The sequence below is a fragment of the Rhinopithecus bieti genome, unplaced genomic scaffold (genome assembly GCF_001698545.2).
Source record: "Rhinopithecus bieti isolate Rb0 unplaced genomic scaffold, ASM169854v2 scaffold_24263, whole genome shotgun sequence".
Classification (NCBI taxonomy): domain Eukaryota; kingdom Metazoa; phylum Chordata; class Mammalia; order Primates; family Cercopithecidae; genus Rhinopithecus; species Rhinopithecus bieti.
In genome coordinates, this window is record NW_016811410.1 from 1,553,422 (window position 1) to 1,568,773 (window position 15,352).

General features: G+C 54.4%; 1 protein-coding gene across 1 annotated transcript in view; it reads right to left on the reverse strand.

Annotated features, from left to right (window-relative positions):
* Window positions 1-15,352, reverse strand: part of JAKMIP3 (Janus kinase and microtubule interacting protein 3) — a 114,464-nt gene that overhangs the window by 61,025 nt on the left and 38,087 nt on the right. Inside the window, 1 exon segment of the mRNA XM_017893862.1 lies at window positions 973-1,470. Coding sequence (XP_017749351.1) covers window positions 973-1,470 — 498 coding nt within the window.

Here is a 15,352-nt window from a genome sequence, read left to right on the forward strand (position 1 = left end):
TCCACCTGCTGGCCCAGCCTGGAGGCCATCCCTGGAGACCAGAGGCCCCAGGAAGCAGGCAGAGGAAAGCCGCCCAGGTGCACGGTCACACCACGTGGAAAGGCCACTGCAACCCATCAGGGTGCCCGGGGCTCTGGGTCCTGAAGAGGCACAGGGCTGGGGCATGCACCTCTAAGATAGAGATCCACTTCCCCTCAAATCACAGGACAGTCTCCTCTCCAAAGGACAAGGGGCATCGGGGCATCGCGTGCAATCAGTCCCTTGCAATCCCTGGACATTCTCGTCAGCCGAACCCCAGGCCTTTGAGCACATCGACTCTACTGGTGCCTGCGATGGGTGCCCAAGTCTCTGGAGCTATTAGGATGCTCCAGGTATAGGTGCCAACATTAGACCTCATTGACCCACAAATCCGGCAGCTCATCTGGTCCAGCCCAAGTGCAATGGTTCTGCAGAGACGGGGACCTCAGGGCAGCCGGAGGCCATCGCGCCCCCCGGAGCCTCCTGGTCTCACCTCTCTCGATCCAGTGAGTTCAACTGGAGAATCACTGGATAATTCCCTGAGTCCCCCCATGAAGACGTGTGGGACTCCTGCCACAAAACACCAAGCCCTGCCTGGCGTCAGGTATAACCCGGGACACTAAGAAGAGGTGTCCGTGAACCCCGCGGTGGGAATAGGCAGTGCCGACTTCCAGGTTTCTTGCTCTGGCCCAAGTTAAGAAAGGAAGTAGAGCTAGTGTTTGTGGAGAAGGGGAGGTGAGAGTGTGGCCTGTCCTATAGGGGCCTGACTGTGGGTCTGACCCTTTTCTAGTGGTCTCATGACTCTAGGGTCCTCAAAACCAACAGGGGTGGCATGAGGAGCCTGTGCTGAGAATGTCATGGGGGGTGAAGCCAGAGCCGCCCATGTGCTACCTGCGTGCTCCCCGGGCCCACACCTGCACCCTCGCCCACGCCCGCCCCTGCCCGCCCACGTACCAGCCTGCGGATCTCCCGCTCACACTCCTTCTTGATGCGGGTGATCTCCTCCTGGTGTAGGTGGTACACACTGCGGATCTCCGCGGCCTTGATCTTGTCCGCCTGAATCACCAGCGTCAGCGCCTCCTCCACCTGCCTCTTGGCGCCCTTGAGCTCAGTGATCTCCTGCTGCATCTTGACCTTCTCCACCTCGAACCCCTTCTTGGCCTCCTCCTTGGCCTCGGACAGCAGCACGGTCTTGACCTTGTCAGCGCCACCGTCACGCAGAGCACTGAGCAGTGCCTGCAGCCGCTGGTTCTCGTTGTCCTTGATCTTGATGACCCTGAGCAGCTCGGCCTCATGTTGCCGCAGCAGCGTCTCACGCACGGCCTGTAGCTCCTTCATCTTCTCCTCGTGCAGCTTTGTCTTGAGCTCTGTGAGCAAGACTGCGGTCTTGTGCTGCTCATGCTCGCGCACCTGCCGCAGCTCCTGGTTTTTCTCGCGTTCCACTTTGCTGACCTGAAAGACAACAGCGAGACCGACTGTGGCAGGAGCTCCAGCCATGCACACACTCACGCCTGAATGTGTATTTGGAGGAGCCTCAGCCAATGCACACACTCACGCCTGAAGTGTATTTGGAGGAGCTCCAGGCCACGCACACACTCACGCCTGAATGTGTATCTTGGCGAGGAGCCTCCAGCCATGCCCACCTCACGGCCTGAATGTGTATTTGGGAGACTCCAGCCATGCACCACTCACGCCTGAATGTGTATTTTGGAGGAGCGTCCATGATGCACACACTCACGCCTGAATGTGTATTTGGAGGAGCGCCTCCATGATGACACACTCACGCCCTGAATGTGTATTTGGGAGGGAGCGTCCATGGATGCACACCACTCACGCCTGAATGTGTAATTTGGGCGGGAGCGTCCATGATGCACACTCACGCCTGAATGTGTATTCGGGGAGGAGGCTCCAGCCATGCACACACTCACGCCTGAAGTGTATTTGGGGAGGGAAGGGTCCATGATGCACACACTCCGCCTGAATGGTATTGGGGAGCTGAGCCGTCCATGATGCCACACACTCACGCCTGAATGTGTATTCGGGCAGGAGCTCCAGCCATGCACATCACTCACGCCACTGAATGTGTATTTGGGCAGCGAGCTCCAGCCACGCACACACTCACGCCTGAATGTGTATTTGCGCGAGGGAGCCGTCATGAATGCACACTCACGCCTAATGTGTTTTGGGGAGGCAGCTCCAGCCATGCACACACTCACGCCTGAATGTGTATTTGGAGGAGCCTCCAGCCATGCCACCACTCACGCTGAATGTGTATTTGGAGGAGCCTCCAGCCAATGCCACACACTCACGGCCTGAATGTGTATTTGGAAGGGAGCCGTCCATGATGCCACACACTCACGCCTGAATGTGTATTTGGGAGGAGCGTCCATGATGCACACTCACACATCTGAATGTGCATTTAGGGAAGATTTTTTTGAAACTTGGGGGTTATCTTCCATTCTGGAATTACCCCTTAACAAACATGGCTACTAAAACCTGGAATCAAACCTGACTGGTGGAGGGCAGGACTGTGCACTCATGGCATCCACAGGAGAACCCTCAGAGAGGACACTCCAGCCTGGAACACGAGACCGCGGACACACTCAGTCCACGGAAGTCTGTGCACCTACTCCAGGATCAGGTCATACAGGGGAGGCAAGACCGTGGTCACCTCCCAGGTGGATCCACCAGGAAAAGGGTGGGACTCTTCCCCTTGGACCAGGCCCAGCAAGGAGCGGGCGGGGGCTGCCCTGAGTTGGGATGGGGCTGTACCCTGCAGTGTCCCCAGGCAGCTCCCGCTCCGTTCCCTGCATTCCCACCCACATGGCAGGAGCTGCGCTTGTGTCCCACGATGTTCTCGGCAAACCTGGAAACAGATCTGAGCCGCTGAGCCATCTGGGTGATGTCTGAAGGGAACGCTGGGATTTCTGACTCTGGGCCATGTGCTTTCATCCAGGTGCTCAAACCTTTGTCCATACTGTCAACCATCCACAAACCGGCAGTGGGTGCTCAAAGTCCATTTACGGGATGAAAAAGTGGCTGAAATCTGGATTTGCCCTGGATCTCCAGCGGCACCCTGGCCCCCTTCCCTGCCATTTCGGGACTCTGGTGCCCCTACCCAGCTGAGCGGTTAGGCCTGTGGTGGACTCCTGCCCACTTCATAGCATTTGGGTCCCTGGGAGATTGCTCTTGTGACTCAGGGTTCCCGCTCACCTGGCTGCCCATGCTCCCCACAGCCCCCATCATCTGGCCTCACAACTCTGGAGTGCACCCACAGCCCTGCCGTCTTCCCTCTGTTCCTTCCTGGGCCTCCAAGACCATTACATGCTGCTGGCCCCCAAGCTCTCATCACTGGCCCAGCCCCCTCTCTGGAACTCTGGGGGCCAGGCCTTGGTGACTGTGAGGGTCCTGTGGCCTGCATGCGGGGGGCTAGCCTGCGAGGCTGCCTCTCCGGGACCCCCACTCTCTGACCCCTCTTGGGTCCGGCCAGTGGGTAGCCACAACAGGACACAGGGAACATGACAGCAGAGGCACCACTAGCAGGCCCAGGAGGTCTGTCTGTGGCCCCCACTTCTGTTGGGAGGTGGCCCTGCTCCCAGGCCGCATCTCTCATAACAGATGCCCCCCTTGTCCCTACAGACGCAGGATGGAGTCAGCTGTGTCCCCACTAGCCCCGGCTCTTCCACCGCCCCCGCCTACTCAGAGAAACAGCACCTGGGTAACCTCTTGGCCATGCCCCAGGCATCATCTGCTTCCTGCCAGGACCTGAGGAATACAGCCACACAAGGGACAGCTCACGTCTCATCTGTCCAAGCAGAACCCTCCGCCGCAGCCCTGCTCCCAGGAAATGGCCCCTCTCAGCCAGAGCCTCTGCTCTTGGCTCCCATCCTTCCTGACGTCCCACTCCCAACTGTCGGCAAACCAGTCAGCTCCTGCTGTGGGTACCCCCAAGCCTGCCACCTGCTCTCCTGCCCAGGGCCATGTCCTCTTCCAACCCACCTCCCCCTGCTGTGCCACAATCCCACAGAAGAGGGGTCCCTTGGAACATAAAGCTCAATGCTTCAGCCCCCTTGGGACCCTCAGGTGCACTTAGAATATAAGCAGGGTCCTTGCAGGAGCCACAGGACCTCATGCCCCATGGAAAGGGCACCACAGAGAATGAAACGCAGGTTGCAGCCCCCACACCCATGCCCACACCCTCTCCCACATTCACACCCTCATCCACGCTCTAACCCATGCCCACACCCTTACCCATGCCCACACCCTCTCCGTCCTCACCTTCACCCACGCTCTAACCCATGCCCACACCCTTACCCAAGCCCATGCCCTCACCCACGTCCACGCCCTCACCCACACCCTGAACTTGGCATTTTGTTTTCTTCCCCCATAGCTGTAGGAATTCTGATTCCACAAAACCTGGACCCCTGACTCCTCCCCGGCCGGACGCCCTCCTGCAGCACGTGGCGTGGCCTCTGAAGGTTCCTGGTGTCATCTCCTCCTGGCCCAGCACAGTCCGTCCCCACGCTAGGGCTTCTGTCCCTGCCCCTCCCAGGCACGCCGATTTTGTTACTTTTTTTCACTTTTTGCACAGCGGTGATCACTCCATAAAAGTGCTTATTTCTCTCTTTGTGACTGTCTTGTCTCCCTCCCTTCTGGAGGCTTCCTGGGGTTGCTGGGGGAGGGGTTACTAGGGGACAGGTGGCTGCTATTTCCCCATCAGGACGTGTGGCACTGACTCACTCTGCTGCTACCTGGCTGGCAGTCCTCCTGTCCTGCAGGGCTCAACCCTGAGCCTTCCTTTTGGTCCTCCCAGACCCCACAGTACAGAGAAATCCCAGCCACCACGCTCTCTCCGAACCTTGCTGGAGGCCCGGAGATTCCACAACTGCACACAGGGCCCAGCGAGCATTGTCAGTCCAGCTGAGTTCTGCCGACTCCCAAGAGGCTGGAGTGAGCAGACATGGTCCTTACTTCGGCCTCCACTTAAGGTGGGACCTCCTGCTTTTCCAGTTCACACTGAGTTCAATGGTAAAAAAGTGAGATTTTCCAGGGCGTTTCTATGCCACTTGGGGGTGGAGACTAGTGAGTCCTCTCCTCCCATGCCGAATCCTCTTCACTTGGGCTCCAGAATGTGTGTGGTGTGTAGGGGAAGGAGGGTGGGGAGGCTGTTCTGCTTACCGTGCTTGTGGGGCTGTGGCTCGGGGACAGGAGGTCCTGTGCGAGGCATGGCAGAGCCAGAACTGACGCCCACACTGTGCCCAGAGGCCAGCTTGCCCCTCCTCCAACCAGGCAATGATAATTTCACCTTCATGAAAACTTGGATGGGAATCAGTAGAGAAAAGAAATTATGCAGCATGTGCCACAGAGATGGGGTCAATGGTGCCGAGTCTGGTCTCGAACTCCCGGGCTCAGGTGATCCGCCTGCCTCCGCCTCCCAAAGTGCTGGGATTACAGGCGTGAGCCACTGCACCGGCCCCTTATATCATGTTATTGATGTCCTTTAGTTCCTTTTGAAACAGCCCATCATAGCTTCCATCTGTTTTGGAGCATTTGTCCGGTATGGTTTCATTGTCTGCAGGAATGCTTTTCTACTTCTTATTTCTTTTTGTTATAGTAACTTGATGAGATTTATTTTTCTGTTGTTCACTTCTGTTATTTCAGTCTTCCTGAATTTCCCTGAAATATCTAACTGGGTTCTGTGTCATGTAATCACTTGTAATTCCACACAGTGAGCTCTGGTGTCTATTTTCACACCTCTCCTGAGATCCACAGGTGGCCCAGATGTCGGTGAGTTGTGGCCATCTCCCCACTGTCCCCCAGGTGACCTACAGTCATCTCCCTGGCATCCCCCAGGAGCCATGGCACTGCTATTTGCTGCCATCTGAGTTAACAACCACAGGCAACCAGAGACTGGTAAATCTGCCCAGGGGGTTGGGGACAGGCCTAAAGCAGGAGACGCCTTGTGGGGTGGAAGGGATCTCTGGGCAGAGGCACAGGGTGGGGGCAATTGGGTGCTGGGCTGTTCTTCATCTCTTACTCCACAGGGGATTGTAACATAGGGCCAGGGTAGAGAGTCACTGTTTAAATAGAGCACCTAGAGTCTGAACCATTAACATCTGAGGCTCCACCCTTAGAAGTCTAAGGCAGGGGAGACCAACGAGGCCTGCTGATTGCTCAAGCCTCACCCATCCTGTTCCCCTCACCCTACTCATGTGCAGAGCACACACATGCACGCACAGGCACACATCACACACATATACACACATATGCACATACACATGCACACACATGCACACACCACACATATGCACACATCACACACATGCAAGCACCACAGACCACACACACCACCCACATGCACACAACACCCACATGCATACACCACACACCACACACACACCTCACACCACACACATGCACACACACCACACACATGCACACACCAGACACCACACACCACACACATGCACACACAGGCACAGAGGCACACACCACACACGTGCCCCCACGCATATACACACATGTGCACACATACACACGTGCAGACACACACATGCACACACCACGCACATGCCTACACACATGTGCACACACTCGCACACACTTGTGCACACATGCACACAAAACACACATGCCCCCTCCACATGCATGCACACACATACACACATGTCCGCACACACATACACACGCACACATACATGCACAGGCAGAGATGCGTGCACGCACACCTAATGGGGCTTGGAAACCTTGCGGTTTAGGCCATCACGGGGCTCTGACATGCGTGAATGAGGCATTTAACCAAAGTCATTTCTGAAACATCCACTAAACCTACTTCTGAAAGAGTCAAGGATGACGTCTCCTTCCTCTCACGCCTGCCCAGATTGGGTCACATTTTGTGAGCCCCAATGTGCTTTTCCACCAGTTCAAAACAAGCACCACCCTGATCTGTGGGACACCAGGTGTTTGTGCGTGTTTCTGACGGATGTCCCATCCCTCCCTTAACCAATGGGCTTGGGCAGCCACACTGGTGTGGCCCTGTCCAGCTGCAGGGGTGAAGTGGGGGTGAAGCAGGGGTGACCTGGGGGGAAACCAAGCCAGAAAACCAGCAGGTAACCACAGGACTGGCCACCCTTCAGGGGTAGAGTCCAGACAGCATCGGGACAGACCCTGAAAGGTGGACAAGAGCTGGAAGTGTGGATACTGGCCAGGCCCCGAGGCCCACATGTGGGCAAGGCCACATTTTCCAGTGGACAAGGCCCCAGTGCAGCGAGCCCAGCCCAGCCTGGCCACCCAGATGCCTCCGTCCTATGCCTAGAGACAAGGTCACCCACGTCGCCTGCAGACCTGTATTTCAGCAGCGACAGGCACCCCTATTCTCCCTCCCTGGGTCAAGATCGGCTTCAACCCTCAGGCCAGACCTGGATGCCACAAGGATGGACCATTCCCCACTCGTTCGGGTGAGATCCAATGACCAGCACAAAGTGGCACAAAGCCGGCACTCCCAGGACAGGTGGCCACAATGCACAGTCCTGACCAGGCCGCACCTGGGTAAGGCCCTGAGGGACACCTGAGCAGAGGTACCATTCAGGCAAACCTGAGGTCACCCACCAGAATCTGCAACACCCTGAACACCTGAGCAGCAGGTACCGTTCAGGCAAACCTGAGGTCACCCACCAGAATCTGCAACACCCTGAACACCTGAGCAGCAGGTACCATTCAGGCAAACCTGAGGTCACCCACCAGAATCTGCAACACCCTGAACACCTGAGCAGCAGGTACCGTTCAGGCAAACCTGAGGTCACCCACCAGAATCTGCAACACCCTGAACACCTGAGCAGCAGGTACCGTTCAGGCAAACCTGAGGTCACCCACCAGAATCTGCAACACCCTGAACACCTGAGCAGCAGGTACCGTTCAGGCAAACCTGAGGTCACCCACCAGAATCTGCAACACCCTGAACACCTGAGCAGCAGGTACCGTTCAGGCAAACCTGAGGTCACCCACCAGAATCTGCAACACCCTGAACACCTGAGCAGCAGGTACCGTTCAGGCAAACCTGAGGTCACCCACTGGAATCTGCAATGTGCTGAAAAGATTTTATCAGTTGTTATTCATGAGAATTGTTGGCATCTGAATCAAAAATACATTCCAGGAGTTGAGATTGTATTGTTACTGTTTTAAACCGTGGAGAAAAGGTACTTCTTCTAACAAGCAACAAAATAGCCCAGCAAGGGCCCTGTCTGGGGTTGGGGGAGGACATGCTGTGGGGGGGTCGTACGTTCAGACCACAGTGCGGAGACCCCCTGCCCACCATGGGCCAGGTTCTGCTGCCAAGGGCCTTTCTCTCCCACTCCGAGGAGTTTCCAGCACATCCGGCCCAATGCCCGCTTATGGCTGGACATGGCCATACTCATTTATGATGTCACCAAATGTTCACGGCTCCAGTGGGAGCTGGAGGACTGCTGAGCCCTCAGGGCTGCTCCAAGGTTGATAGAATCTTAAATGAAATGGACAAAGGTCCTTTCAATTTTTTTCACGAGTAACTTTTAGTCAAACCACATTTCTACCAGAAACAACATTTTTCTCTACAGTCTTATTTCCAGAGAAAGTTTCTTCCGCTAACCTCCAACAATTGCTCTAGAATTTGGGGTCCTCTTTGGAGACAACTATTGAAGGACTATTTCCTTTATGCAAATGACAAACACTGAAGGGGAACACACCAACCTCCTCTACCAGGCCTGTCCTGCTGTCACCGAGTCACAGGTCAACATCTCTATTTTAAACCAGCCGTAATGTCCCCTGAGATGACTCCAGGATCATGCAGAAAACTAGAGTTCAAGATCAGGGCTGTGGCACCTAGAAGGGCCCAGATGAGTGCAGCTGGGCTGACAAGCGGCTGTGGGAGACCTCCTCTGGGCCGCTGGTGGGATCCCAGCCCATCCGTAGCAGGGGGCCCAGAGAGCCCCTCTGATCACAGAAGTGTACCACTGGCAGGACCCCAGCCACGATCCCAGTGACCCGCCAGGGTGACCCCAGCCGCAATCGCAGTGACCCTCCAGGGTGACCCCAGCCGCGATCGCAGTGACCCGCCAGGGTGACCCCAGCCGCGATCGCAGTGACCCGCCAGGGCTGGAGCTGGCTGCAGAGCGAGTATATGAACGGTGCTCAGCGCTAATTTGAGCAGATTGGCATTTGGCAGCTCGGGGAAATGTTTATGGAATCAGAGCCGCACCAGCCAACACTTCATGCATAATTCACCCTCGCCCGGATCATGCAGCCACTCACCACGCTTTTCCCATGTCATGGAAAAATATGTATTCATTAGATTGGTTGGATGAAGAAATGAATTCATTGAGGAACGCTCCATTCAAATATTTTTTAAATCACTGGATTTCTATATATCATCAGCAAATAATTAGGAATGAAAATATCAAATGTACCATTTATAATGGTATCCAAAAAATCCAACACTTGAATACGTGTTAGAAAACGTGCCCAAGACCTCTGTGCTGAAAACTACCAAGTGTTACTGACAGAAATTTAAAAGGATTTAAATAAATGGAAGAATATATCATACTCATGAATCCAAAGACTCAACATTATAAACATGTTTATTTTCCTCAAATTGATCTATAGATTCAATGCAATTCAATGTATAGAAGCTGTTATAAAAATGCAAATCTCCAAGATTCTAAAATGTAGATGGAAATGCAAAGAACCAAGAGAGAATAGAATCCAAAACAGACTATCAGGGAGCTTCCGTGACTAACAGCCAACTTTTGCTGTTTGGGCACGGTGGCTCATCCTGTAAACCCAGCACTGTGCAAGGCAGAGGCAGGATGGCTTGAGGAGTTCAAGACCAGCCTGGGCAACACAGTGAGATCCCGTCTGTACAAAAAATAAATGAAAAAATTAGCCAGGTGCGGTGATGCATGCCTGTAGTCCCAGCTACTTGGGAGGATGAAATGGGAGGATTGCTTGAGCCAGGGGGTAGAGGCTGCAGTGAGCTATGATCGCACCACTGCACTCCAGCCCGGGTGACAGAGTGAAATCCTGTCTCAAAAATAATAAGTAAACTTCTGCCATGCTACACAGAAGCAACCACCATTCATTTTTTTCTCATGAGTCTAGCAGTCAGCTGGAGTCAGGTGGCCTAGGCTGGGCTCAGTGGGTACCACGTGGCACTTTTCCTGGGACTGGCCACTGGTCTAGACACAGCCTCCTCACAGAGAGGACAGAGGTGAAGGAGTAAGCAGGGGACGCAGAGGGCTGGGCTTGGGCCTGGCCCAGGTCACTGCTGCACTGACCAGTAAAAAGCAAAGCTCTGCAAAGTTGCACGGCACAGGCATCCTCTCGGAAGAGGCAAAGGACTGGCCGGTAACGCTATGACACAGGCTCACACCCGGAAGAGGCCAAGGACTGTCCGGTAACGCTGTCTACGACACAGGCTCACACGCATGGCCACGGCTTTATTGGAAAGGAGAAGCTGCAAGTGCAGCGGGTAAAGCCGTTTTTACAGGAAAGGTGCCAGGTCTGTCTCATATCCACAATCATATCCTACTCACGTCATGTGCCAAAATCAATCCCTGCTGGGTTTCCGATTTAAAATTGAGAGGTAAAACAACACAGCTTCTAGAAGAAAACATAGGAGAGTGTCTCCATGACCTGGTACAGGTGAAGATTTTCCTCAACAGGAAAACTCCACAAAGCCCTGCTGTCCCTTTCCCAGGCTTTTCTTAGCCTGACAATGAGGAATTCCTCTATTAGCAAATAGTCTTCCTCAATGAGATTCTAATGGCTGCAGGGCACTCTGCTGCGTAAACACAACTTAACATCCTTAGCAATTTCCTCAGGTCGGGACAGCCAGGTGGCCACTTTGTTCCTCATCATTAGCAGAGCTAAAACCAACACCCTGTGTATCCGCTGGATTCTGCTTTTCCTAACAGTGGAGTCGCTGTCACAGAAGCCTGGCACATCTCAGGGCCGTGCACTGGCGGCCAAGGCACCTGCAGAGAAGCTTCCAGCAGCTTCTGAGAGCATCACTTCTCCATCCAATCAGCGACCCCAGGGATCTGCCGAGTATAAAAGCAACTGGGTGCGTTCGACTTTGTTTTGATTTGCGTGTCCTTAAATAACACTGCTAATGCTTTTGGCTGTTCACAGATCTACCTCCTGAGCTTTATCACAGAGTCCTGGGAGGTGCAAGTTGAATCTCCTAAAGCAGGCCAAGAGTGGCCAGTAAGCCCTGAACTGAGGTGACAACTGCTTTCAGACCAGGGACATACAGCGTCCTGGTCACTAGGTAGGTGTATTTCTTGTACATTTCAGTAAGTCATGCTTTAGAAAGCGGGAAGGTCACAGTCTTTCAAACCCTAGCTGTGCACGTTCTCTGATGAGAACTGTCTGTTTCTTTCTGAGGAGTAGGAAAGAATGGAGCAGCCAAAGGGGGCAGAAGGGAAAGACAGAGGGATTGGAGAGAGGGGATTCGCAGCCAGGCAGCGGGAGGCTGACCAAGAAGCGGCAGCCGGGTAGTCGGACGCATCCTCCATGTGAGCCGGTGTCGGAGGGGAGGTGGAGAGCTGCTCTGTCCGAGGAGACACGTGGCTGTGGACAAGGAGAATCTGAATCCCAGACTCTTTACGGGAACTATTTCCCCACTCCTAAAGGCTCAGAACATTCAGGTACCCACAGTAATAAGCAGACAGTCCCCAGGGGAAGGCAGAGACTTTTTTAAAATGCAAGACATTCATGTAAATCAAAAGAGCCACGTGGGACTTTGTAGACAAAAACACTGAAGAAAAGAATACAACTGAACAAAATAAGGAACCAGGAAAAGAGACCCTTCTTAAAACCTAACAGCCCAAAAGAACAGAGGCGGGATGGAATGTTCTGGACGCAGACGTGAGCCAGGTGAAGGCCAAGAGCACGGCCTTCTCGCTGCCCTCTCTGGGCTTCCCAGCTGACAAGCCGAGTGCCCAGGGCGGGTCCCAGCCCCGTCTCCCCTGGCGCTGTTCTCCGGGCAGCATCTCCCACCACCCGGAGACCCTGCTCCCACACCTGAGACCCGTGTGCCCCGTGGGACAGTGGCCACCTATGCTCACCGCCAACATGGCAGCCCCCGCCTGGATGCTGGTGTGAGGCTCCACGGTGCCCTGTCCCATGCAGAATCCTTGATGTTCTCCGGCCCCCAGTGCCCATTAACCCGCCCAGATGCCACCTCAGCAAAGGGCAGCCCAGCCACTGCTACTCAGACCCGAGCCTGGAGCATCCCATGCACCGTCCACGCGCACACTCTACCCCCACCTGCCCACACCTCCTGGCCCCTCTCCCTCATGTCCCAGAGCCATTCCACACACCGTCCACCCACAGACTCTACCCCTGCCTGCCCACATATCCTGGTGTCTCTGCCCTGTGCCCCTCCACAGCTGCCACCCTTAGCCACAGCATGGACCTCTGAGCAGCCGCCTCCCACTGCTCTCTGCTCCCCTCAGCCCCTCCCACAGCAGCCAGAGGGTATGTTTAAAACGTCAAAATATTTTAAATAAACGTATTTACAATATATAATATGTAAATAGAAGTCAGGTCATGTCCAGCTTTAAGGCTCCCAGAGGCTGTTGGCCATGCCTGGAGCATGACCCAAGCTCCCTGCCTTGCCACGGTGGGATGCCCAGCGATCCGGGGAGGCTGGCTTTCCTTGTTGTTCCAGCACAGTGATCAGTAACCCCCTTTCTCCCTCCAAAGTGTCCCCATGTGGACCATAGGTTACTAGGCCCCCTCCTGCCCCACACCTGCATGGACCCGGGGCCCATGGCCACCTTTGCCGACCTCTCCTGCATCCTCCCCATGAGGGCTGCACCTGCCCTGGCCTTCCTGGTGCTCCAGGTCACACCCATGCCCATTCATCCCATTTCTACCTGGGCTCTAGCCCCACCTGGAGCCTTCCTGTGCTCATGGGTGGGTCTCTGCTCCAAAGCCACTTCCTCAGCAGTGACCCCAGCACCACCGTGTCTGCTGGCTCTGCCACCCCTTGCCTCGGCCCCTGTCCCCATCATTGCTGCCTCCCTCCACAGGCCTGCAGGGGCACAGCTGCCCGGGACACATTTCCTGTGGGGGCAGGAGGCCGGAGCTTCCATGGGGTCTCCCACCTCTAAGCAGGCCCCCCAGTTAAAGCCGGGATCTTGTAGGACTTCCCGGGCACCTCTGAAAGGTGTGACTGCTGTGAATTTTCTCTGCTCCCTGCACTGATTCCTCATCAAGCATGCAGTTCCAAGAGGCGGGGCTCAGCCTGCAGGAGGGTGGCCAGTGGCCAAACCCTGGAACAGGCATCGGGGCCCTGTTGTGCCCAGGCCAGAGCTGCAGCCTTCGTGTCCACGACAAAAACACGGCGACTTACATCCTCACGACATGTACAGCTCTTCCCCGCTTTAAAGGAGTACACACTGCACCTTCCTCAAGACAAGCTCAAGATAAGGCTGAGTTCACATCCCTGCAGTTCCCACGAGAGCCCTTCCTGTGAGCCCCTCCCCTTCTTCACTGGGAAGGGTCCCATCTCACTCTCCCAGAGGGCTGGCACCTGGAGAAGGGTCAGCTTTTATTTAAAACATTTTATTTTTGACTTGTCAAATCTCAGTCTGCTCAAGTCTTCCTCGCTGATCGATTAACCATCGGACTGAAATCCGAAATGCTTTTTCCAGAACTCACAGGAACCTTCTTTACCCTGAAAATTGCAGCCTGCAAAATCTGATGATGCAGTTGCGGAATTCTGACGATTCCTGATAAAGAGATGAGTTCCCCAGTGCATGGCAGCCCAAGACCGTGGCAGAGGAACAAGCAGCACCCCCTCCGTTGGTTGCTCAATGTAAACGGATTTAATCACCATGTGAGAGGAGAGCACACCTTCCCTTAACCGCAGGGAAACTGCACAGAAGGCAGGGCCCATCTATCGGTGGGCCCATGCTGGGATCCGGCCTTGGGAGCTGCAAAGGCTCAGGCCCTGCTGGAGGCACCGGCAGCCCAGGAGCACCTGCCCATGCCTGAGCTGGTGGAGGCCGCCAGATGCCACCTTGGCCACCAGTGGGCTGTGGGAGCTTCCAGGGCACGGCTGGATTCAACTGGCTTGGGGGCTGCCTGTCCCCTCCAGGCTGCAGGAGGCCAGTGGAGCAGGTCGGTCTGTTCTGGGAATGGCTCCTCTGGCGGGTCATTGATTTCCCTCTTGACGTCTAGAACTGGATTCTCCCCAATGGGTGCTTCTGAGGTATCTGGATCTGCTGGAAATGAGATAGGAGGCTCCGGTTCCACAGCTGCAGGTCTAGTTACAGATTCCTGTCCTGGGGTTGTAATGACGATATTACTTTTGGCATGGACACAGTAAAGAATTCAGAAGCATTGATGCTGACCATTGCAATGACTGAATTCCTATTTTCTCTTCCCTGCTTGGCCATGACTTATGCAAGTGTTTTGCAGATCAAGAATCCCCATGTTTGTGGTAGAGGCCAAGATGCTGTGTGAGCTGCAAAGCTGCAAGAGCCCAGGGGCCCCTGAAGGCTTCCCATGGTCCTGTTTCTAACCACACAGAAGCTATAGCCTCGAGCCCTTCCCAGCTCAGGAAGACTCCAAGGTCAACTCAGATGGGATAGTCCATTTATGGAATGGAGTAGGGAGAAGAGAAAGCCCAGGTGGGAGCTAGAAGAAAAGGGGCCGGAGGCTCCAGGCCCTCAGGATCCTCAGGGCCCTCAGGTGCAATGAGCTGAAGTCTTATTACCGTCGGTGAGACCCTTGCTGTCACTGTCAGGCCAGGAAGATGCCTGGGCACAGGGGGACCCAGACCTCTCGGCAGGCGTGCAGGAACAAGGGCAGCCAGCCGGGCAGAGAGCTTCTAGTTTGCTTATATTTGAACCCAAATGAGGTAATTTTTTAATTGTGGGTGGTGCCTATCTGCCTGTCTGCCATATTATTTTCTGTGTGCACATGATCTTTTTTAACCTCGAATGTTTTTAATTTAAAACATTTTTGTTTTTTGAGACAGTCTTGCTCTGTCACCCAGGCTGGAGTGCAGTGGCACAATCATGGCTCACTGCACCCTCGACCTCCTGGGCTCAAATCATCCTCCCACGTAGCTGGGACTACAGATGAGTACCACCATGCCCAGTTTTTTAAATATATATATGTGTGTGTGTATAATATATACACATGTGTATAATATATATAAACATGTGTATATATGTACACACACATATAACATATACATACGTGTGTGTGCGTGTGTGTGTGTGTGTGTGTGTGTATATATATATATATATATATATATATTTTTTTTTTTTTTTTTTTTTTTTTT